At 49.2% G+C, this 25,760-nt stretch overlaps 1 protein-coding gene across 1 annotated transcript in view; it reads right to left on the reverse strand.

Annotated features, from left to right (window-relative positions):
* Positions 1-1,772: 1,772 nt before the first annotated feature.
* MAP1S (microtubule associated protein 1S) overlaps positions 1,773-25,760 on the reverse strand; it is a 31,843-nt gene continuing 7,855 nt past the window's right edge. Inside the window, exons 6-7 of the mRNA XM_052642982.1 lie at positions 2,915-3,150; positions 1,773-2,004 (exon numbers count right to left, since the gene is read on the reverse strand). Coding sequence (XP_052498942.1) covers positions 1,849-2,004; positions 2,915-3,150 — 392 coding nt within the window. The 3' untranslated portion in view covers positions 1,773-1,848. The remainder of the gene's footprint in view (positions 2,005-2,914; positions 3,151-25,760) is intronic.

A 25,760-nucleotide genomic window follows, 5' to 3' on the forward strand; every position in this document is an offset into this window, starting at 1 on the left:
ACTGTCCAGGTTGGGGCAATCCCTACCTCTCCCTTCATCCCAAAATAAGCCCTATGTGGGTAAAAATAGACAGGAAAAAAAAAACAAACACCAAGCTTGGGAGGATTTGTGCCAACTGTGAAAGGACCTCTAAAAGCACAAAGGAGAGGCATTTAAAGAACTGAGGTTTGAAAATCAAAAATAAAATGTTTACAGCAAAAACTGCTCCTAACAAAACTGAAAGGCAAATTTGGGGAAAAAAATTTACAATGCAAGAGTTTATTAGTGGTTAAAACGGCAAATTTTATGTTATGCACTTTTTTACAATTAAAATTTTTAACAAGTTTATTGTGCCTATTTAGAAAAAAAGATTATGATATCTGAATGAGACAAAGACAAACATCTAAATAAAAAAATTGAACTAATTAAAAATAAATATAAGAAAATGTCCCTGGAAAGAAATGAAATGAGAACAGGAGGCAGCACCTGCACTCAAGATGAAAAATCAGGGTGACACGGCCTCGTGGATGAACAGTAACCCTCCTTCAGACCCCAGACTAAGGAGTCTCTCCTTACAGGAAAACGAGGAAGGTACTGAGGGGCTGGCACTTGTCACATTTTTTTAGGTCGCCATCCAGTCCAGTGAGATGGCATCTTACTGAAAATTACATCTAGGTGTTCCTATACATGCAGAACAGAGAGATCGGGGAGTGGGTCCATCAGGAGATTGTGTTTTGTAGCTTGTAGGTTTCAGACTGCGTTTTAAACACATTGCCGATGGAAGACATATGAATGCATCTTTTGTTACCTGAACAGTATTGACCAAAGACGCATCAATATTTAGACAGTAACACAACTGACAACACCAGGCAAAGTTGTCAGAGCTTAAAACTAATGGAGGGTTCTCCACACAACTCTCGACTGTCGCTATCATTCACGTTTCCCTCCATCAGTTCCAACCTTGTATATTTTATAAACACAAGTTTGTTACCATACATTCCTCAAAAATGACGCATTGCTAAATTTTGAGGGGAGAACTTTTCAGTTAATTTTACGCAGATACCTGCTCCGACTGTCCGAGTGAAATACACAGTAGTGTCTCCAAAGGTGGCAGTTCTTCAGAAGGTAGTTCCGATTCAGACGATGTGAATGTTAGACCAATGGGAAGACCAGAAACTTTAGTGACTGATTCTGACACGGAAGTGAAAATGAAACTCACGGTGCTGGAGAAGACTTCACAGGTGTGTCAGGTGCAACTATCGAATATAATAACCCACACAGTGTTAGTGAAATAACAGAATAAAATTTTGGCCAGCCAAAATAAAAACGCTGGCCATGGGCATTAGTGTCTGCAAAAATTTCCCGGACGATAATGAGTTGAGAGCTTGCGGTAGAGTGTAAGACTGTCCTGCCATGAGCGTCAGTTATCTCTAGGAACAGAGGGTGATTTCTGTTGAAATGGCTTGGGAGCAGCGTCAGGGCTCGGATCTCACCTTGGTTTGTGCGGCTGGGGTTTGGCAGCTGCCTTCCTGTCTATAAACCGGGGGACCCACGGGCACAGGTGCTGGGCTGGAGGGCTGATGTCGGCAGCCAGCTCCACTGGCCTGGGAGGCACTGCCTCCCCAGACCTGGGTTTTCCACCTGTGACACGGGGGCCAGAGCACATCTGACCTGGAGGCTGCTGGGGATTCCGCAGAGGCTGTCCCTCCCCACACTGGGGACCACCCCATGGCAGCAGTGACGTCTGGAGTGCGGCCGCGTCTCCTGCCGGCAGAGGGAACTGAGGCCACAGCTGAGTTGCACGCGGTTTATTTCTGGCGCAGGCGCGCCCCAGGGCAGTGGCAGGCACCGGGGGTGCCAGGGTGGGGGCTAGAACTCCACCTTGCAGGCGGGGAAGGCCTCGCCCTGCATAGACACGGAGCTGTTGCTGCCCAGCACGGTGATGCCCAGCGCCTGGTGCCGGGCGTGCGTCTCCTCGTACCACTCATGCATCGTCGCCGAGTCGAAGGTGGGGATCAGGGTCACCTGCGGGCGGGCAGACGGGCCGGCGGTGAGGGGCGCACCCTCTGCCCGCCCGGCCCAGCCCCAAGGCGGCAGAGGCCCCTCTTCTCTGACCACATCTGCGGCGCCTCCGTTCTCCTGCGAGGTGTCTGCAGCCGGCGGCCAGCCTGTCCCTGAAGTGCCTTTTCTTTCCCATGGCACCCCGAGCGCCCTTTCACAGCCCGGAGACCAGATCACTCCTCTGCCAATTCCTCTCCATTCTTCCCTCCCCAACGACTCCCCTGCTATGTCCCCGCTTCACTCGCCCAGACCTCCGCCAGCTCCCTGAATACGGCATGCTCCTGCCTCTGCTCGGAACACTCCCTCCCAGCCACTCTGTAACCTGTGTGCCTGACCAGGTGCCAGCACACTCGGACTGTGTGGGTAGCCAGGTACTGGAGGCTCCTTCTATCCAAATTTACCTTGTGCTTCAAGGCTCTATTTCAAGGGTTCTCCTGGGGACAACCCCAGCCTTCAAGGGTTAATTGTCAGCATGCGTGGACACCATACACCCCATCCCTTCCTCCTGGCTGATCCTCATAATACTGGGGAGACTCAATGCCAGGGCTCAGGTGAGGTGATCACACCAGCCCCACCCTGCAACTTCACCCAGGGGCGCTGCAGAGAAGGAAGTGACGGGAACAGGAACGGAGCCCGCGAGCTGGGCGAGTCCTGCACTTGCCTTATAGCTGCATGGCCTTGGGGACAGGGATTAGTTCCTCTGAGCCCCACTGCCTCTTTGGATGTGGGTGAAGGTCACACCAACCTCACAGGACTGTGGGGGTTTGGCAGGAAGACCCCGGGAAGTGCTGCCCCGCCCAGCGCCAGGAGCTTGAAAACGCCCCCGGGACCTGTGCTGGCATCGGGACCATCCGACGCCCCGGTCATCACACACCTGCAGCGGCCGGTCCCACTGCTGCTTGCCAGCCAGGAGCGCATCCAGGACGGCCCGCATGCCCTCTTCCTTGTGCTGGTCCTGGCCGCTGATGACGTAGCAGAGCGCACGCACCCGCCGGAAGAACTCCTCATCCACCAGGCGGGCACTGCCCCCGCTGGGCAGGTAAGCCAGGTCAAGGTAGACAGGGGAGCCCGGTGGGGCCGCTGACCCTCCTGACCGACTGCCAGCTGACCCTGTGGGTAAGAGGGATGAGATCAGTGGTGAGCTCCGGGGAACAAGGAGACCCAGGGCCCAGGACGAGCCTCCCAGCTCTATCTGCACCTCTCAGAGTGGCTCCCTCCCTGGCAGGAGGCCTGATCTCACCATTTCATGGTAGACAAGTCCTTCCTGGCAGGTTTAGTAACTGGATGAATCCTGCATACACCCCAGTCAACCCCTCAAGAACACTCCCTGGACATAGACGTCCCCAGCACCTGAGGGGAGGGTATTCAGGGAGGGCTTCCTGAAAGAGGGGGTTTTGGAGCGTGAGCCCCTGAAGCAGCAGTATCTGGAACGCTCTGCAGCAGCATCCATCTGTTTAATTACTCATGGGGAGTTTACCTGTTGTCTCCAATTACTCCTGGGCACCGCAGCCATCCTAGGGACAGAGCAGTGGCCAGGACAAGCAACAGCCCCTGCCTTCAGGGCTGATGGGGCCAGAGTGGCTGTGGGCAGAAGAGGGTCGAGAAAGGGAGATGCAGGCTGCGGCAGCTGCACCAGGGCCTTGTCTGCACCCTGGACCCAGAGCCCGGTGCGAGGGGGACAGGGCCATCACTGCTGGGCCAGTGAACCCGTCAGCTGCTTGAGCATGTGGCCGGCTCTTGGGCAGGAAGTCTGCCAGATGTCTGATCATCTGAAGATCCTAAACACTGCCCAGACCAGGGCATGCGACCAGAGGGCTGCTGCGCGGTGCGGGGGTGAGGTGGGGGAGCATTTGCAGGATGAATGAAATCCTCCAGCTTTCAGTAAGTAGCATCCCTCACTTATGACTGGGGACAGTGGGGCGCCAGGAAGGGAAAGCCACCAGAGCTGTGGAAGGAGAGAGGCAGACGGGAACAGGAAAGGCAGAATGGCAAAGAGAAGACAAGGGGAATGAGGACAGAAGCCAGGGGTCAGGAGTGCGAGGGTAGGGCAGAGGCCAGCACGCTACGGCCTGGGGCCCAATACAGCAACTGCCTGCTTCGGCAAACAGTTCTACTAGAACACCCGTCTGGGTACTCACTGAGCTGCTTCTGTGCTATAACACCTAGTTGAGCTGCTGGGACAGAGGCCCTCTGGCCTGCAAAGGTAAGAACCCTCTGGCCCTTTAAGACAGGCTTGGCTGGCGCTGGTGTGGGCTGCTGGTTTGTTAGAAGCAGTGGGAGCAGGAGCCCCCAAGTGGCTGAGACGTGTGGTCTCTGAAAGAGGCCAAACACCCCAGCAGAGAGGACCTCAGATGACCCCCAGTCTCTGGGTGCCAGCCTTGTTCATCACCCTGAGGGCCACCCTCTCTCCTCTTGCACTGTACTCTTGACTTGCCAAAGGTCACAGGAGCCCACCAGGTGCTTCTCTTGGAATCTACCCATGAAAGACAAGAGGTGGTGGCTCAGCGAGGCGGTGAGGCTAGAGGCAAATCAAGAGACCAAGGTGGCCAGGAACCCAGGGCAGGCCATATGGGGAGAGAAGATGGAGATGTTTCTCAGCTCCTGGAGGGCAGGGCCACCCCCAAGCAACTAGCACACTGCCCAGCCCACAGCAAGCTGGATTCAGAAAAGTCAGAGGAACCAGAGATCAAACTACCAACAATTGTTAGATCATAGAGAGGGCAAGGGAATTTCAGAAAACAATGATTTTTGCTTCATAGACTACACTAAAGCCTTCGACTGTGTGGATCACAACAAACCGTGGAAAATACTTAAAAGAGATGGGAATACCAGACCACCTTACCTGCTTCCTGAGAAATCTGTATGCAGGTCAAGAAGCAACAGTTAGAGCTGGACATGGAAAAACAGACTGGTTTAAAATTGGGAAAGAAGTACATCAGGGCTGTATACTGTCACCCTGCTTATTTAATTTCTATGCAGAGTACATCATGTGAAATGCCAGGCTGGATGAAGCACAAGCGGGAATCAAGACTGCCAGGAGAAACATCAATAACCTCAGATATGCAGATGATACCATTCTAATGATAGAAAGCGAAATAAAAAGCTTCTTGATGAGGATAAAAGAGGAGAGTGAAAAAGCTGGCTTGCAACTCAACATCCAAAAAGCTAAGATCATGGCGTCTGGTCCCATCACTTAATGGCAGTAGAAGTGAAAAAGTGGAAACAGTGACAGACTATTTTCTTGGGCTCGAAAATCACTGCGGACGAGGACTGCAGCCATGAAATTAAAAGACGCCTGCTCCTTGGAAGGAAAGCTACGACAAACCTAGACAGCATATTAAAAAGCAGAGACATCACTTTGCTGACCAAGGTCCATATGGTCAAAGCCATGGCTTCTCCAGTAGTCATACACAGATGAGACAGCTGGACCATAAGGAAACATCGAGAAAGTAATGCTTTCAAATTATGGTGCTGGAGAAGACTCTTTGAGAATCCCTTGGACATCAAGGAGGTCAAACAAGACAATCCTAAAGGAAATCAACCCTGAATATTCGTTGGAAGGACTGATGCTAAAGCTGACACTGCAATACTTTAGACCCTGATGCTGGAAAGATTAAGGGCAGGAGGAGAAGTGGGGAACAGAGGATGAGATGGTTGGATAGGATCACTGACTCAAGGAACATGAGTCTGGCCTAACTCTGGGATATAGTAAAGGACAGGGAAGCCTGGTGTGCTGCAGTCCATGGGGTCGCAGAGAGTTGGACACGACTTAGGCACTAAATAACGACAACAGAGAAAGCACTCAGTGAGATGAGCTGGAGCTACTGTTCCTGCCATTGTTGCGGCTGCTTTCTCGCCAGCCTTCCGGGCAGCTGCAGGCCTGCTCTGACTGACGCATCGGCCACTGACCACTGGAGCACGGTGTGCCCTGAGCTACGCTGGGGTTGCAAAGCGCGCACTAGGCGCCCAAGATGCAGCATGGAGAAGGGAACTGCCTAGTGATGTTCAATGCTGGCTATATGCTGCACCATCACTGTGAAACAGCAGTATGCAGGCAAGAATGAACACAGCAGGATTCTGGGACAATGGCAGAGCAGGAAGCTCCAGGAATCTGTCTCCCCTTCTAGGCAGCTGTTCTGGCAGCCTCGCCCTGTAGGTGTGGAGCTACTTGAAGAAGACAACGAGAAGTCGCTCAGTCATGTCCGACTCTTTGCAACCCCATGGACTGTAGCCCACTGGGCTCCTTGGTCCACGGGATTTTCCAGGCATGAATACCGGAGTGGGTTGCCATTTCCTGCTCCAGGGGATCTTCCAGACCCAGGGATCGAAGCTGGGTCTCCTGCATTATAGGCAGACGCTTTACCGCCCAAGCTACCAGGTAAGCCCCTGGAGCTACTTTAAGAACTGCAAATTTTAAATTCTTCTTTTCTTCCCCCTTCTTTTTTTTTTTTTTCTTTTTCCCCTTTTGGGAGCCAGACAGTCAAGGACTAGGACACTCAAATGCAGATACAGGGGAATTTAGAAAGGAACCACAGACACTCAGGGAGAGGTACAGGATCAGAAAAGGCTGCTGCTGCTGCTGAGTTGCTTCAGTCGTGTCCAACTCTGTGCGACCCCATGGACGGCGGCCCACCAGGCTCCGCTGTCCCTGGGATTCTCCAGGCAAGAACACTGCAGTGGGTTGCCATTTCCTTCTCCAAGAAAAGGCATAGGAACACCTTGAGTTTATACCGCAGACTGATCTCCAGCACAGAGACAGCCCACAATAACCAAACAAAAGAGCCACAGCAAACCCTGGGGAAGAGGAAATTTTGGCTCTCTCGAGTCATCACATTTGTTAGATTCAAGTGTACAGTTTTCAATTATAAAAAGTCACAAGCCACACAAAGAAGCAGGAAAGTATGGCCCAGTCAAAGGGAGAAAAAATGAACAGAAACCGTCCTCAAGGAAGACGAAACGGCAGATCACCAGACAAAACTTTAAAAAACTGTCCGAAAGATACTCAAAGAACTAAAGGAAGATGTGGAAAAAAATCAAGATAAACAATGTACGGACAGAGCACAAACGCCAATAAGGAGACAGAAAGCGTGAGAGTGAGTGAAGAGAGCCCAGAGCTGGGAGTGTGGCAGCTGAAACGGAAAGGCCACCAGAGAGCCGACTCGAGGCTCAGACAAGCAGAAGAATCAGTGGACTTGATAACAGAACAATGGAAACGGTCGAGTCCGAGGAACAGAAAGAAAAACAATCAAAGTCAGTGAACAGAGTCTAAGGGACCTATCAGCTACTCTCAAGACGACCAACATACACGTTATGGAAATCTCAGAAGAAAAAGAAAGAGAAAGGGGCAGAGAGATTATTTCAAGAAATAATGGCCAAAATCTTCCCATATTTAATGAAAGACATGAATAGGAACATCTGAGAAACTCGATGAACTCCAAATAGGATAAACTCAAAGAGAACCACACTGAGACGCAACATAATCAAACTGCCCAGCAACAAAGATACACGGGTACAGAGATTAAGGGATGTTTACAGGTATAAATGCTGTTATTAATATCTCAGATGAACAACGTAACTTTACGACTGAACCCAAAGCCAGCAAAGGAAGGAAATAATAAAGATTAGAGCAGAGATTTTAAGAACAGGGAATAGGAAAACATCACAGAAGAAAAAAAGCAAAACCAAAAGTTGGTTCTTTGAAAAGATCAACAAAACCGACAACTCTTCAGCTACACTGACTAAGAAAGAAAAAGAAGACTCAAATTAGTAACACTAGATATGAAAGGGGACGTTTCTGCCAATCCTATAGAAATAAACAGTAAAAAAAAAAAAAAAAAAGGTAAAGAAATAAAAAAGCATTGTTTGAGACAACTATGAACAATTATATACCAAGAAACTGCGTAACTTAGAAGAGATGCATAAATTCCTAGAAACACAAAACCTGCCTAGACGGACTCACAAAATGTGAACAGAATTAAAACTAGTAAAGAAACTGGATCAGTAATCAAAAACCTCCTGGGCTTCACTGAGTTTCTACCAAACATGCAAAGTAGAACCAATCCTCCAACTTTCCCAAAAAACTGAAGAGCAGGAAATACTTTCCAATTCATTCTGACAACATTCGGAGGCCAACACTGCCCTGATACCAAGGTCACACAAAGATATTATGAGGAAAGAAAACTGCTGACCAATACCTCTCATAAATACCGATGCAAAGGCCCTCAACAAGACACTAGCAAGTGGAATTCAGCAGCATATTAAAAGCATTATACACCACGACCAAGGGGGAGCCATTCCTGGGATGCAGGAATAACTAGCCTGACACATAAAAATCAGCGTAACACATCAACAGAAGGAAGGAAAGAATCCACACGATCATCTCAGTTAGTGCAGAATAGGTATCTGACAAACTCCAACACTTTCATGATAAACATGTTCAACAAACTAGGATTAAAAGGAAACCATCTTAACATAATAAAAGCCACATAATGAAAAACCCACAGTTCACAGATACTCAGCGCAGAAAGACTGAAAGGTTTTCCTTTAAGATCAGGAACAAGGCCAGAATGCCTGCTTTAGCCACTTTTGCTTCATACAGCCGGCAAAAACAAGACCAGGAGCTGACTATGGCTCAGACAGGAACTCCTTATTGCCAAATTGAGATTTAAATTGAAGAAAAGTATGGAAAACCACCAGGCCATTCAAGTTATGACCGAAATCAAATCTCTTATGATTATACAGTGGAAGTGACAAATAGATTCAAGGGATTCGATCTGATAGAGTGCCTGAAGAACTATGGATGGAGGTTTGTAACACTGTACAGGAGGCGCTGATCAAAACCACCCCTAAAAAAAGAAATGCAAAAAGGCAAAGTGGTCGTCTGAGGAGGTCTTATAAATAGCTGAGAAAAGAAGTGAAAGGCAAAGGAGAAAAGGAAAGATATACCCATTTGAATGCAGAGTTCCAAAGAAGAGCAAGAAGAGATAAGAAAGCCTTCCTCAGCGATCAATGCAAAGAAATAGAGGAAAACAACAGAATGGGAAAGACTAGAGATCTCTTCAAGAAAATTAGAGACACCAAGGGAACATTTCATGCAAAGATGGGCTCGATAAAGGACAGAAATGGTACGGACCTAACAGAAGCAGAAGATATTAAGAGGTGACAAGAATACACAGAAGAACTGTACAAAAAAGATCTTCACGACCCAGATAACCACGATGGTGTGATCACTCAACTAGAGCCAGACATCCTGGAGTGTGAAGTCAAGTGGGCCTTAGAAAGCATCACTACTACAAAGCTAGTGGAGGTGATGGAATTCCAGTTGAGCTATTCCAAATCCTAGAAGATAATGCTGTGAAAGTGCTGCACTCAATATGCCAGCAAATTTGGAAAACTCAGCAGTGGCTGCAGGACTGAAAAAGGTCAGTTTTCATTCCAATCCCAAAGAAGGGCAATGCCAAAGAATATTCAAACTACCACACAACTGTATTCATTTCACATGCGACCAAAGTAATGCTCAAAATTCTCCAAGCCAGGCTTGGAGAACAGTATGTGAACCAAGAACTTCCAGATGTTCAAGCTGGATTTAGAAAAAGGCAGAGGAACCAGAGATCAAATTGCCAGCATCCGTTGGATCATAGAAAAAGCAAGAGAGTTCCAGAAAAACAACTACTTCTACGCTAAGCCTTTGAATGTATGGATCACAACAAACTGTGGAAATTTTTTACAGAGATGGGAATACCAGACCACCTTATCTGCCTCCTGAGAAATCTCTGTGCAGGTCAAGAAGCAAGAGTTAGAACCAGACTTGGAACAACAGACTGGTTCCAAATTGGGAGAGAAGTACATCAAGGCTGTATACTGTCACCGTGTTTATTTAAACTTAGATGAAGGGTATATCATGTGAAATGCTGGGCTGCATGAACCACAGCTGGAATCAAGACTGCTGGGAGAAATACCAATAACCTCAGATATGCAGATAACACCACCCTTATGGCAGAAAGTGAAGAGGAACTAAACAGCATCTTGATGAAGGTGAAAGAGGAGAGTGAAAAAACTGGCTTAAAGCTCAACATTCGAAAGATGAAGATCATGGCACCCAGTCCCATCATTTCATGGCAAAAAGGTGGAGAAACAATGCAAATAGTGACAGACTTTATTTTCTTGGGCTCCAAAATCACTGCAGATGGTGACTGCAGCCATGAAATTAAAATATGTTTGCTCCTTGACCAACCTAGGCAGCATATTAAAAAGCAAAGACATTACTTTGCCAACAAAGGTCTGTATAGTCAACGCTATGGTTTTTGCAGTAGTAGCGTATGGATGTGAGAGCTGGACCATAAAGTAGGCTGAATTGATGCTCCTGAGCTGTGGTGTTGATGAAGACTCTTGAGTCCCTTGGACTGCAAGGAGATCAACCAGTCCATCCTAAAGGAAATCAATCCTGAATATTCATCAGAAGGACTGATGCTGAAGCTGAAACTCCAATACTTTGGCCACCTGAAGAGCTGACTCATTAGAAAAGACCCTCATGCTGGGAAAGACTGAGGGCAGGAGAAGGGGATGACAGAGGACGAGATGGTTGGATGGCATCACCAAGTCTATGGACACGTGTTTGACCAAGCTCCAAGAGATGGTGAAGCACAGGGAAGTCTGGTGTGTTGCAGTCCATGGGGTCGCCAGGAGTCGGACACAACTGAGTGACTGAATGACAACAAGCCACTCCGAGTCAACACAGTGCTAGGAATTCTAGCCAGAACAATCAGGCTAGAAAAAGACTTAAAAGGTAACCACATTAGAATGGAAAAAATAAAGTTATTTCTGTTCACATGTGATATAATGTTATGGGTAGAAAATCCTAAAGATTTCACACACAAAAAAGAAACCTGTTAGCGCGCCAATGCAGGAGACACGAATTCAATCCCTGATCCGGGAAGATCCCACATGCCTTGGAGCAACTAAGCCCATGTGCCACAACTACTGATCCTGTGCTCTAGGTCCCAGACATGCAAGTGCTGAGCCCAGGTGCCACAACCACTGAAGTCTGGGCATCCGAAACAAGAGAAGCCACTGCAATGAGGAGCGTGCCCGCCACAAAGGGAGGCAGCCCCTGCTTGCCACAGCGCCACCAGAGAAAAGCCCGCGCAGCAACGACTACCTAGCACAGTCAAAGAGAAACAAACAGTTTTAAGAAAAAAGATTCCTGTTAGATGACTTTAGAAAATAGCTGGATACAAAATTAACACACAAAAAGCAACTGCATTTCCATACACTACCAATGAACAATTCAAAAAGAACATTAAGAAAACAGCAACCTTTACGATAGATAGCATAAAAAGAATGAAATAATTGGGAATTAACTTAAAAAGAAGGTAAAATATTTGTACACAAAAACTACAAAACGGTACCGAAAGAAACTAAAGAGAACATGAATTAACGGAAAGACGCCCCATGTTCACGGACTGGACGATAATACTTATAGGATGCCAACACTACAGGATTTTTTTTTTTTTGGTAGACATAAAAATTTACATTCTAAAATTCAGATGGACTCTCATAGGATCCCAAATAGCCAAGATAACCTTGAAAAGGAAGAGCAAAATTGGAGGACTCACATTTCATGATTTCTAAAATTACTATGAAGCTATAGTAATCAAGGTAATATGGTGAGACTATTAAGATAGACCTACAGATCAATGGAACAGAATAGATAATGAACTGTCACATATATGCTCAAATGATTTGTGTCAGGGGTGCCAAGAACGTTCAGTGGGGGAAAGGACAGTCTTTTCAGCAAATCGTCCTGGGAAACTGGATATCAACATGCAAAAGGATGCAGTTCACTGTTTATTTAGCACTATATCTAAAAACTGGGACTTCCCTGTAGCTCAAACGGTAAAAAACCTGCCTGCCGTGCAGGGGACCCGTGGTCTATCTCTGGGTGAGGAATAGCCTCTGGAGAAGGGAATGGCAATCCATTCCAGTCCTCCTGCCTGGAGAATCCCATGGACAGAGAAGCCTAGCAGGCTACAGTCTGTGGGGTTGCAGCGTTGGACACGACTGAGTGATTAACACACACACACACGTGTATCCAAAAATTAACTCAAAACTGATCGAACAGCAAAATATAAGAGTTGAAACTATAAAATTCTTAGAAGAAAACACAAGGCAAAAGCTTCATGACACTGGGCTTGGCAATGACACCTATGGCACCGATAACAAAAGAGAGAACAGAAAAACTGGGCTTTGTGAAAATTAAAAATTTTGTGCATCAAAGAACACTAGCAACAGAGTAAAAAGGCAACCCACAGAATGGAAGAAAATATTCACAAATCATGTATCTGATAAGGGATGAATATCAGAATATACAGAGGACTCACAACCTAACCACAAAAAGACAACCTGATTCAAAAATGGGCAAAGGATGTTTCCACAAAGATATACACATGTCCCACAGGCACATAAAACATCGCTAATCATTAGTGAAATGCAAATCAAAACCACCACCAGAAACCACCTCACACCCATTAGGACGGCTACTATCAAGAAGCTGTGAAACAAGGAGCGCCAGCGAGGATGTGGAGAGACTGGAACCCTGGTGCGTTGTTGGTGGATTCTAAACCGGTACAGCCGCTGTGGAAAACCAGGATGGCAGTTCCTCGAGAAAACAAAAATCGACTCTCCATAAGATCCAGCAGCCCCACTTCCGAGTATGTACTCCAAAGAATCGAAACCAGGGGTCCCAGAGAGGTATCTGTACATCCAGCTTCACAGCAGCCAAAGGGCAGAAGCAACTCAAGGGTCCATCAATGGATGAACGGATATGTGGCCCATCCACATGATGGAATATTTTTCAGTCTGAAAAAGCAAGTTCTGACATATGCTACAACATGGATAAAGCATGAGGACAATATGCCAAGTGGAAGAAACCAGTCACCAAAGAACTCCGATACTATATGATTCCCCTTGCATGAGGTCCCCTGAGGTGCAGAGTAGAGGGGCAGTTGCCGTGGGCTGGGGGCCGGGAGGAGCGGGGGGGTTAGTATCTCATGGGGACAGAGCTTCCGGTTTCAGGAGTTCTGGAGACGGATGGTGGTGATGGTCGCACAACAATAGCAGTCTACTACACTTCATGCTACTGAGCTGCGCACTTAAAAATGGCTTAAGGTGGTTAATTTTATGTTAATTTTATCACAATTTTCAAAAATTGAAAAGAGAAAGTTAGTACACGAAGCCTGAGACTGCTATCCTTAGAAAGCTGACAAGATGGCCCTTGGCTACCTTTCGGGAACTTGAATTTCGGAAGGGTTCCCACCGCTTCCCAAATGGTGAAAGTGGCTCACTGCCTACACTGCTTGCACAGCAAGGCAGTTCATGCTGCACACCTGCTCGCTCCTCTGGTGTGTGTGTGTGGGGGGGTGTCTGAAATTTTGGTGTATACAATGTTGTGATTTATTATATATATATAATTCGGTCATTTGCAGATGTATCTGGTCTTTATCCACAGTTCTGCCTCTTAAAGCCCTTGAAATTTTCTGATTTGTAAGAGCAATGTCAGGTATCTGTCACAATAGTTGGTTTCTTGTCCTCAGTCCCTGAAACCACTTCAGGGTCATAACAGTGAAGTGAGTGTCTTGTTATTCAAAACAAACCCTTTCCATCACAACCGGGTTTCTGCTGATGAAGGTGACTTTGGGCACCCCCCCCCAGGGTTGGGGCTGGCTCCCAGGAGAGCCAAGCCTGTGATTAAGAAGTTGAAACTTTCAGTCTTGCCCTTTGATTTCGATGGAACGGAGAGGGACTTGAGTTTGAATCAATGCCATTGGCCAATGATTTAGTCACTCACAACTGTATGTAATGAAGCCTCCATAAAAGCTCCAAAGGACAGCTTTCTGGCCCTTTCCCACATCAGGGAACCCGAAGGCTTCTGCATGCTGCTGTGTGAGCCCCAAGCTCCACAAGGACATCAGATCCCTTGTTTGGGACCTCATTCTACGTATCTCTTCATCTGGTGGTTGATTTGTATCCTTCAATAGCCTCATATATATAATAAGTTGGTAATCTAGTGGGTAAACGTGTCGTTCCCTGTGTTCTGTGAACTGTGCTACTGAATTAACCAAACCCAAGGAGGGGCCATGGGAACCTCTTATAGCTAGTCAGTCAGAAGCACACGCAACAAACCAGACTTGAAACTGCATCTTGAACTGCACAGGGTCATCAGAACCTCCAGTCGGCACCAGCTGGTCGAAGCACACGTAGAAACCTGGGCTTGGGACTGGCATCCAAAATGGAGAGTGGCCTTGTGAGACTGAACGGAATGCGATTCCATCTCTGGGGAGATGGTGGCAGGATTGAGTCGAATTCCTGGACAGCCTGCTGGCACCCAAGCTTGTCAGTGTGGGGAAACCTACACACTGGACCTGGGTACAGCAACCCTCTTTGGTTGGTGTCAGTAGCGGGATTTACTAGAATGGCCCCGGCTGACCGAAACGTGTTTTTTCAACAGCAAGGATAAAAAGATGGGGAATGAAGACACTCTGGTCCCTGGATGGCTACCTAGGCAACCACAATGAAACTGCAGCTGCACTGCAATCAGTTACTAAAGGTAACTGTTACCAGTGGAACCTAGACACGACAGCGGAGCCAGCTTCCAAGCAGGTGGCTCATAGGATATATAGAGATGCAAAATTACAAGGAGCACACACAATATACAGTTTCCCCGACGACTGCTGCAGTGGAAGGGGCAAAAGAGGAATGCAGTTTTCCTTCTTGAGAACAGACGATAAGAGGACCAGTGAGCAGGCTTGACCACTCCTAGTCTTCACTGTGACTATTCCTCGTCTGCAGTGTGTAAGTTGGCTTTTCTGCCCCCTCACTTGGCGTGAGCTACATTTTGCACCTGTCACCCTTTGACTCTCTGCTAATTACATCTTGTATCCAGTGCACCTTTACAGCGCCCTCTGCACAGATACCCCTTGTGCTTCTTCTCTTTTTGCATTGCAGAAAGAAGGCCGCAGCACGGCACACAGAAGACGGCGACCCAGCTACCGGGTTACCTGACGCTAGCCTACGGCTGTTTTTGAAACAATGCAAGAGAAAGAAGACAAGATCCTCGCACCTTTGCTCCTCGTCACCCACCCGACTGCGCGCTCTCATCTTGTATAATCCCCCAGAGTCCTCACGGAAGGGGGGCCACAGCTGGAGGCACGAGCCTACTGCACTCTCCCACTCAGCAGGCCGAGGAGTAAACCACCTTTCTCTTTCCTCCAAACCCTGTCTCTGAATTTTTTTTTTTTTTAATTTGGCTTCAGTGGGCAGAAAAAGCCAAGATTTTAACAGCAACATTATCTGTAATAGCCTAAATGAAATTTTTTATAAGTGCTCACTCAGGCCTTGATCCTGCACCAAGTTCAGATTTGCACAGAGCCAAGCTTTGGCCATTAGCCTCAAAGCTGCCCCAAATTATGCAGGGGCAACAGGAAGTACCTCTAAGGTCTCTCTCTGGTCACCAAGAAGGTAGTTAATGTCGGAGGCGAGGGTGGCGGGGGGAGCGGGCAAAACCAAGAAACAGCTAAAATCAAGGGATGGAGTGTGAAGAAACTGACTCACTTTGCGGACTGGTATCGCCGGTTTCCCGGAGCAGCTGTGTCTTTGGTTTTGAGGCTTCGGAGTGGAGGAACACATGTGGGTGGATGCAGGACCCGCAGCTCACTGCTGAACAGTCAAGAGACTACCCCAGACACACTGGAGGTTATTCCCGAAGGAACAGCCAGCCTGGTCAACTGAATAAAAGACACTGAAGAGGGTGTTTATCCTGAGAACGGGGACTGCCCAACTGGCCCTATAAATGCCGAGTGGGACACCCCAGATGAAGCAGCTGAGATGCTTCCTGTGAAAGCCACATAGGACTGGTTTTAGAACTGGGACATTCACCCACTGACGATGCCTGTTACCCAGTTTTGGTCAATGCTGTGATTAAGGGACCCTTATTGCATGGGCACCCCATGGAACATTACTTCCCAGTTTACAAAACTGTTCTAGAAGCCTTATCAGATCTGCTATCTCAGCTTCCCCTATGGCACCAAGAATATTCAAGTAATTTAGAAAACGGGGAGAGACAAAGGAGAGTCAGGGGACTCAACCAGGCGGAGTGGGAGTCTTCAGATGGAGGAGTGAATGAAGCACGGGTGGAGCTGAAACAGGGGTCTATGTGAAACCAAGCAGGACCCTGTGGGGCTCCTGGGTACAGAAGCCACTCTGCGTCCCTCCTTATTTGTAGGGAACAGACTCCATCCTCCAAGGCAGATGCTCCCTGAGGTCCAAAGGGCAAATTCAAGCAGGTGCTAAATCAAGGATGGGAGGGGAGGCAGAGGAAAAGAGGAGCAGCCAAGAAACCTGGTTCTACCTCACGGGCTACTCGGAGCTCTTTACAGAACTAAAACCAACAAACGGAAGATGCCAGCATTCTTCACTCCAGAGACCACCACCAGATTAAAGGAATTAAAGGATGCTCATCAGGAGATCACCTGAAGGACTTCCCTGGTGGTCCAGTAGTTAAGAATCTGCCTGCCCACGCAGGGACACAGGATTGATTCCTGCTCCGGGAAGACTCCGCGTGCCCCAGAGCAACGAAGCCCCTACGTCACCACTCTGGAGCCTGCGCTCTAGAGCTCGCCAGCTCCAACTACTATGTTCATGCACCGCAACCACTAAAGCCCACACGCCCCAGGGCCTGCAAGCCACAGCTACTGAGCCCGAGTACGGCAGCTGCTGAAGCCCACAAGCCTAGCGCCCGTGCTCCCCACCCAAAGAAGCCACTGCAATCAGAAGCCTGCGCACGGAGAGAAGCCCGCGCGCAGCAACCAAGACCCAGCACAGCCAGAAACATAAATTTCAAAAAAAAGGAGAGAGAGAGGCTACCTGAGACCAGATTACAGGTGTGCAGGCCCAGCACACACCCTAATCTTATCAGCAACTGTGCCCTGGAACCTCGGCTATAAAACTCATCACATCCCCCCGGGTTGGGGGACAGTTTTTCAGGGGCACAAACCCACACATCCCCTTTGGCCTGGCAAAGCAGTAACAGTCCTCTTGCCTACTTCATCCAAGACTCTGACTCCAAGATTCAACTTGGCACCGGGGCCCAGAGGCCGAGTTTTCAGCAACTGCTGCAGCACTCCCAGACGGAGTGGACCAGCGTGGGCCCCGACACTAAAGGGCCCCAAGGAAGCCCGTGATTTACTCCAGTTTGGAAGAGTTTCAAAAGCTGGAAGCAAAAAACTAAATAAGAAACCTGACTAGGGATCCCTGGGTGTTCACTGATTAATCAAGATCAAGAATGAAGCCAGGGCCAGGGTCTCCAGGTCCCACGCCTGGGCAGGAACCCAAGGCCTCATGCAAATGCGTGTGCGCTGTGTCGCTCGGTCGTGTCCAACTCCTTGAGACCCCACAGACTGTAGTCCGTCAGGCTCCTCTGTCCACAGGATTCTCCAGGAAGAGAACACTCGAGTGGGTTGCCATTTCCTCCTCCAGGGGACCCTCCCCACCCGGGGTTGAACCCAGGTGTCTCATGCCTCCTGCACTGGCAGGCGGGTTCTTCACCACTAGTGCCCCCTGGGGAGCCCGCATGCATAAGCAGGTGTGGATAAAACAGCCAGGAGAGGAGAGGCTTCCCCAGGAGCCCAGCACACTGTGATTCCAGGAGAGGAGAGGCTTCCCCAGGAGCCCAGCACACTGTGATTCCAGGAGAGGAGAGAGGCCTTCCCCAGGACCCCTAGGCACAGGAGCCCAGCACACTGTGATTCCAGGAGAGGAGAGGCTTCCCCAGGAGTCCAGCACACTGTGATTTCAGGAGAGGAGAGAGGACTTCCCCAGGACCCCTTGGCACGGGAGCCCAGCACACTGTGATTCCAACCCTTGTTGGTGAAGTCTTACCGGGCAGCTTAGCTTAGACTCGGATGAATGCAGATGAATGGACGTGAAACATTGATGGGATTAAGGTGAACATTTGAATGACAACTGGGGTGTATGAACAAATTTTGTGTGAGGTGGTCACATCGCCTTTACATGAATATGTAACTACAATGGAGATTACATCTGACTCGGGGTTGTCTTCCCTAGTTAACACTGTACAGCAGAGGCCTGTTAAGTCTGCCCTCTGGCCAGTTTTAATCGGGGACACTAGATGGGAACCTGAGGAGTGCACACAGGTGGCTAACGCAGAATGATCGAGTGCCTGGGAAGCAAGAAGAGTTGGCTACTTTAATTCATCACAGACTAGAAGCTGGAGTGCCGGTACCAAAGAATTCATTGTACCATACAGCCCTGTGTGGCCTGAAAAAGGCAGATGGTTTGTGGAAACTAACGGCAGACTATCGAGGCTTAAAGCAAGCTGTGCTGCCCACTGGATCAGCGGTTTGGACACGGTCTCAACCACACAGAAAACGCCAGGAGGCTGCTACTCAGCAACTCATGCTGCGGATGCTGTTCTCTGTCTTGATCTCAGAAGAGGGCCAGCAGCAACTGGCCTTCACGTGGGAAGGATCCCACCATCCTTTTTCTGCACTGCTAAGGGATCCCTGAACTCAGGCATGATCTGCTCAGAGGTGACGTGGCCTCGAGGCAGATCCCCAGTGTACTCACACAGGCTGTTGACGGCACTGGGTGGCCATGGAAACCAAACAGCAGGCGAGGGCTGATCTGAATGCAATGGGACACACGTGACCAACCTGTTCAGTCACTCAGTCGTGTCTGACTCCTTGCGACCCCATGGACTGCAGCACACCAGGCTTCCCTGTCCTTCACCACCTCCTGGAGTTTGCTCAAACTCATGTCCACTGACCAACTAGGGTGTGTTAATAAACCCAACACCAGTCCCCAGGCCGGCCCAAACAATCAAATTTTCAGGGAGAACCTGGGCAGGAGCTGCCTGGATAGTCCCCCAAAGACTAAAAATAAACTGCTGTCACTACCGTCCCCGGGACTGCACAAGAATCCCAGCATCTGGCTGGTTGCTTTGGGTTTTCATTTGGGAACCATGCTAGCTCTCATCTGTAAGACCACCCGAAAGACAGGTCTATCTGAATTGGGGACCCAAACAAGAGCAGGTTGTGTCTGAATTACAAATGGCGGCAGCCCTCTCAACTTGGCCTTTAGCCCCTGTTGACCCCCCAACTCAGATATGATTTGGGGAATCTCTGCCACCATACTCTGAAGACTGGAGCTTCGGGCAAAAGTCCACAAGTGCCTTCTAGCAACGACCGTTTGGATTTTGGACCACAAAATTCCAAGATGCTGCTGTCTGAACAAGGTATTTGAGAGACAGTTAGTAACCTGTGATTGGGCATTCACTGAGATAGCCTTGATGATTGACAGACATAAAAAAATCATGAAACCCGAGGTGCCCATCATGTCTCGGGCGATGTCAGAGAAACACTGATGAGGAGGACAGTGCCCAGAAGAGTTCCAGAATACTTTATTCTTATTTTTTTGCCACACCGCACAGCCTGCAGGATTTTAGTTTCTTGACCAGAGAGCAAACCCGGGTCCCCTGCAGTAGAACTGCAAAGTCCTAACCACTGGACCACCAGGAAAGTCCTAAGAGCTCCATCGTAACACGCAACTGGTTCAGAGGGCTGCGGGCTGCCAGGGGGAAGCAGGGAGGCACCCACTGAATCCTGAGCACACAGCCTCTTTTCCTCCAGGACCGACTTTGGAGCCAACTGAGGAGCTGCTGGAACCAACTGGCACGAGAACAAGCCCCGTCGATGGCTCTCAAATGAACCACAGAGAGCGCCTGCTTTATGGATGGCAGTTTTAAGATGAATGGATAATGCCCTGTTTGGCAAGTGACTGGATTAAGACCAGGGGATGGCAAGACCGTGATTGAAGGCAGCAAGAACAAATTGGCTCCACGGGCTGAAGCGCATGCTGTTTTCCTAGCGGTGGAGGACAAATTGAGCAATGGTAAAAGCCCCTTCGTGTTTTTACTGACTCCTGGCCGTGTGGTCAGGTAGATGGGCAATGGAAACCTGGGCTATAAAAGGGATGTCTGCAAGGGGCACAGCCCTATGGAAAGCACTCTGAGAATTTAAAGGATGTGGTCAAGTAGGACATGTCAACGTCCAACAGAAGAACCCCTTCTAGATCTGGAAGCTCACTGAACCATAAAGTAGATGTTTTGGGGGTCCAAGAATGAGTCAGTGTGGGGAGGTGGGCTGCAGCAATTCAGTAGTGAAAGTGTTAGTTGTTCAACTGTGTCCGACTCTGTGACCCAAGGACAGTAGCCTGCCAGGCTCCTCTATCCATGGGATTCTCCAGGCAAGAATACTGGAGTGGGTAGCTGTTCCTTTCTCCAGGGGATCTTCCTGACCCAGGGATCGAACTCAGGCCCCCCTCATTGCAGGCAGACTCTCAGCAATGAGGAGGAAGGAGCCACATCTAGGCCTAGGCCTAGTCGTCTGGCGCCCTGCGAGGCGCCACGATGCAGGTGAGAGCACTGTCAGCGAGAGAAACTGCAGGTGGCTCTGGGGGAAATGCCCCAGGGGATGGAGCTGGCGAGCGGGTTACAGTGGACCAAGGCCAGTAACCCTGGGGGTATAAATGAGTCCCAACAGGAACAGACCCTCTAGGTTTGCATGCCTGAAGGTCCAAAGCAAATGCTCAAAATACTATTGAAGGACTGGAACAGAAAATACTGTAACAGTTTGAGCAACCGAGTTACATTCCTTCAGACAGACAAAGAGATGTACTTTTTCAGCCCATATTGTCCAATAGTGGGGGAAAAGATTTCACATCAGAGGTGTTGCGTATCATCCTGAGTAATGGTTTAATTGAAAATTCGACTGAGTGGCTGGAACATTTGCTGTCTAAAACCAAGGGAGATGATAAAGGCTTGAGAGGCTGGCTTACCCGCCTTCCTGAGTGTGTGCTCACACTCAGCACGAGGGGGGTAAGGGAGGGTCCCCACTAAACAGCTCCCTCCACTTTTCTGGAGGGTATGGGGAAGCAGGCGTGGATGCTGGTGCATCTTCCCCACACCAGTAGCAGCCCACCCCCACCCCGCCCCCAGCTACTTGCTGCTGTGGCCCCAGAACCAGGCATGCAACTGTGGGTGCCAGCAGCGCAGCCGATTCCCAAACAGGCAACTGTAACTACATCTTTAAGTCTTTGTCAGAATTTCTAAGGGCCCGGGGTGAAATGTGCCCTCATCCCCTCTGGCAACGTTGGGGCTGACAGTGAATGCTGTTGTCTAGAGGTTGTGAAAGCCCACTGGTTCTGTACTTGTGCAACCCTGGGGGTGGGGAGGAGGCGGGGAAGGAGGTTTGGGTTCGCTTCCTGGCAGCAAGATGGACCAGTGTAGTGGCCAAACTAATGTCCCTTCCAAGGGTGCAGAAGTGTGAGCGAAAGAGAAATGACGAATGGGAAGAAAGGAAAAATAACCTCTGAGGGTAAAGGGATGAATAAGTGGGCTATGCAATGAGGGAAGCCCAACATTTTATTAATACCTGGAGAGAGGCTTAGAGCAGAATAATCTCTCTTAGCAGAAGCATGCCAGATGCCTGGCAGGCTGAAGCTAGTTTGCTGAGACCAGCCCTGATCTGGGGACCTGACAAGATGGAGCAGCAGCCAGCAAACCTGAATGGTGTCACTCTGGGAGACATTCTGGTCCTAAGATATATTAATGAACAGGAAAACTGTTCATGACTAAATGGAATTCAAGCGATGTTCCTGTATCTCGGAACATCCTATTTTTAGGCTGCATCTATTACACAAAGGACAACATTTGGGAACCATTTCCTCTGGGACTGCAAACCGTGTGGTGTATGGCTCCCAGCAGAATGGTCTACGTAGTCACTGTGTAACTGCAACTCTTGATCATCAATTCCTTAGAAACATCCCTGGTTATGATGGTCAAAATACAACGGCAGCATGCCCAACACGGGGCTTCCCCAGGTGGCACCAGCGGTAAAGGCCTGCCTGCCAGTGCAGCAGACTTAGGGGAGACACGGGTTCCATCCCCGGGTCGGGAAGACCGCCTGGGGGAGGGCATGGCAACCCACTCCAGCATTCTTGCCCGGAGAACCCCATGGACAGAGGAGTCTGGTGCGCTACACAGTCCATGGGGTCACAGACTCGGACACAACTGAAACGACGTAGCACGCACGCACACCTGAGGGTGTGCCATGCCCAAGCACATGGCATCCTGTTTCCGCAGACAGAAAACTACTCCTCAAAAAAAGGGAAAAATAGTGGGTCCCTGATGGGATTAAAGCAGAGGGCATCACTTGGTGGCTCAAGTTCCTCGGGGGAACGATCCCACCGGAGACAAGGCAGGCTGTGCGAAGTCTTGTGGCAGGCTCCAGCTAGATTAAACCACATTTAGGTGACCTCCCTGGTGGCTCAGATGGTAAAGCATCTGCCTGCAATGTGGGAGACCTGGGTTCAATCCCTGGGTTGGGAAGATCCCCTGGAGAAGGAAATGGCAGCCTGCTCCAGTATTCCTGCCTGGGAAATCCCACGGACAGAGAAACCTGGTAGGCTACAGTCCATGGGGTTGCAAAGAGTCGGACACGACTGAGCGACTTCACTTTCTTTCTTTCTAGGTGTGCTTACCATGCATCTAACTCTAGTCTGGGGGATCCAAAATTTTGGGGTGCAAAACACGCATTCTAAGTGCACCTAGGCCACTAATATGCAGTGGCATCAATGTCCCTGGTGGATTCAATAATGCTGGCCCACAAGCCAGAGTCTGAGGGTGAACAGGTGCTAGTGGGGATCTGAGGAAAAGTGGAATTTGCTTTTAATGAGGAGCAGCATTCAGAGGAAAAAGATAAACTAGAATAGGCAGATCAAGGGGAGTTCTCCTCCAGGTGGAAGGCGAAGAATGGGAGCCAGCCTGGGGAGAGAGTGTCTGTGTTTGCTCAGTTGTATTCAATGCTTTGTGATCCCATGGACTGTAGCCCGCCAGGCTCCTCTGTCCATGGGATTTTCCAGGCAAGACTACTAGAGCAGGTTGCCATTTCCTACTCCAGGGGATCTTTCTGGATCAGGGAAAGAGAATAAAGTAGAAGCAAAGTGGGTCAGGCAGACTCAGCCAGTAATGCTGGATATGCTAGAACCCAGCGCTGGGAAGGGGGCTGTACCCTGATCTAACAAGCCCAAGGCCTCTTGACTGTTTTAATACGAACAGAGGCTGAAGTGGCCAGTGGGCAAGTGGCCCTCTGTTCTAGCTACTGAGGCTTGGGGTACACACACTTACGGCAATGCTATGGCTCTTCAAGCTTAGAGAAGTTCTCTAGAGGCATTAACGATCTACACAGATGCACCCAAACTGCTCTCGCCTCCAGGAAAGCTAGAAATAAAATATACCCCGTGGCACAGCCAGTAGGGACAGGAATAACCTAAATGCCATTTATGTTCTCCTTATAGGAGAGGTGGGCCCTGCTGTAAAACACAGACTCAGTACAAGCCTGCGAGTTTGTCCCTGGTTACCTTGGAATTCAGAGCTAAGTGAATCATGGTCACATGCTACCACCTCTATCCTTAATAACATTTGGTACACGGGCAAAGGCAGATGTTGCTGGGAAGGCAAAGTGAATACCTCCATAGTTCTCACTGATCTGTTCTGTAATGAAACGAATTGTACCCTGGCCATATTTTGATATGGTATAACCCTGGCATTGGTAAGTTTCAACTACCTCAGTGCCCTGCATGTGTGTGTGTGTTCACTCAGCACGTCTGACTCTTTTCACCTCTATGCACAGACAGACTGTAGCCCCCCAGGCTCCTCTGTCCACAGGATTCTCCGGGCAAGAATACTGGAGCAGGTTGCCATTTCCTCCTCCAGGGGGTCTTCCCAAAGCAGGGACAGAACCCTTACCTCCTGCGCCCCCTGCACTTCAGGCAGATTCTTTACTGCTGAGCCAGCATGGAAGCCAGCGGCTTCCCCAGTAACACTGCATTTTGATGATCAAACGTATTGAGGGCCTGAGTTAAGTCTCCTGAGGATGCAACAGTTGTGGAAAACGACTGGGCTGAGGAGGAAGAGGATTTAGCTAATCACCAGCTGATTTCTGTGCCAAATAGTTCTGTACAAATTGACTGTAAGGTACAAGCAGCAATGACGTTTCTTTAAATCAACCCTTATCCCACACTGATTTCTGCAAATGTCAGGCCTATTGGTGTTGGTACTATTGTTGTATCTGTTCTATAAATGTGACCCCAAATCTAAGTCTGTAACAGGGACCCACGGTTTTCCGCTACTTTTGATTAATCATTTTCCATCCACAAAAACAGGGTGTCATTTGCCTTAAGGGATCTGTTCCACCAGGGGGTAGACTGCAATACTGTGATTTATGAGAAATACATACATTTGGTCATTCTCAGGCATCAGTACAGTTGCTGTCATGTCTGACTCTGCAACCCCATGGACTGCAGCACTCCAGGCTTCCCTGTCCATCACCAACTCCTGGAGCTTGCTCAGATACACTTGGTCTTTATCCACAGTTCCTAACTCACAGCTCTCAAACTCTTGGAATTTTCTGATCAACAAGAGCAATGGGAGCATCTTTTGCTATATTTCCTCTCTGGTCCTCAGTTCCAAAAAATATTTTCGGGCCGGAGAGGTAAAATGGGTATCTTGTTATTCCTCAGAAGCTCTCTTCCATCACAACCGGGTTTGGCCAAGGAAGATGACTTTGGACCCCAGCCCAGGGTGGGGCTGGTTGTTAGGAGAACCAATCACTTGATTTGAGGGTCAGAACTTTCAGTCCTGCCCCTGATTTCTGAGGAGGGGCATGGCTGGAGGCTGAACCAACTGCCATTGACCAATGATTCAGTCAATCGTTACTATGTAATAAAGCCTCCATAAAACCCTCAAGTTTTCTAGCCCTTTTTCAGAGCTTCCCACCTCAGGGAACCAGAACCACACAGGGCCCCAAGGCTTGTGCGAAAAGAGAATCCCTTGTGCGGTATCTCCCCCTAGGTATCTCCATCTGCTTGTTGATCTGTATTCTTTAGGAGCCTTTTATAATAAAATGGTCATCTAGTAAGTACACCGGAGAAGGCAATGGCACCCCACTCCAGTACTCTTGCCTGGGAAATCTCATGGACGGAGGAGCCCCGTAGGCTACAGTCCATGGGGTCACTAAGAGTCGGACACGACTGAGCAACTTCCCTTTCACTTTTCACTTTCATACATTGGAGAAGGAAATGGCAACCCACTCCAGTGTTCTTGCCTGGAGAATCCCAGGGACGGGGGAGCCTGGTAGGCTGCCGTCTATGGGGTCGCACAGTCGGACACGACTGACGCAACTTAGCAGCAGCAGCAGTAAGTACATGGGTTTTCCCGAGTTCTGTCAGCTGCTCTGGCATATTAACAAACGGAAGAAAGGGGTCACAGGAGCCCCTGATTTGCAGCCAGTGAGAAGCACAGGCAACAGTCTGCACTGGGCCTGGCGCCTGGAGTGGAGGGTGCTTGTGGGACTGAGCCTTTTGCCTGTGGAATGGGATTCTCTCTCCAGGTAGAGGTGTCAACACGCAGGGGAATGTTGGGCCCCCCAGCTGGTGTCCAAGATTTGGACCCAGGAAGCCTTTTCAGTGTGTGTGTGAGGCAGGTGCCTGCACGGCCAGCGCCAGTAGAAACCCTGGGCCCTGAGTCTCTAAGCTGCCCTGGAAGGCGGCACATCACACGTGCCGTCCCAGCTCGGAGATCAGGGACT

The sequence above is a fragment of the Budorcas taxicolor genome, chromosome 7, assembly GCF_023091745.1.
Source record: "Budorcas taxicolor isolate Tak-1 chromosome 7, Takin1.1, whole genome shotgun sequence".
Lineage (NCBI taxonomy): Eukaryota > Metazoa > Chordata > Mammalia > Artiodactyla > Bovidae > Budorcas > Budorcas taxicolor.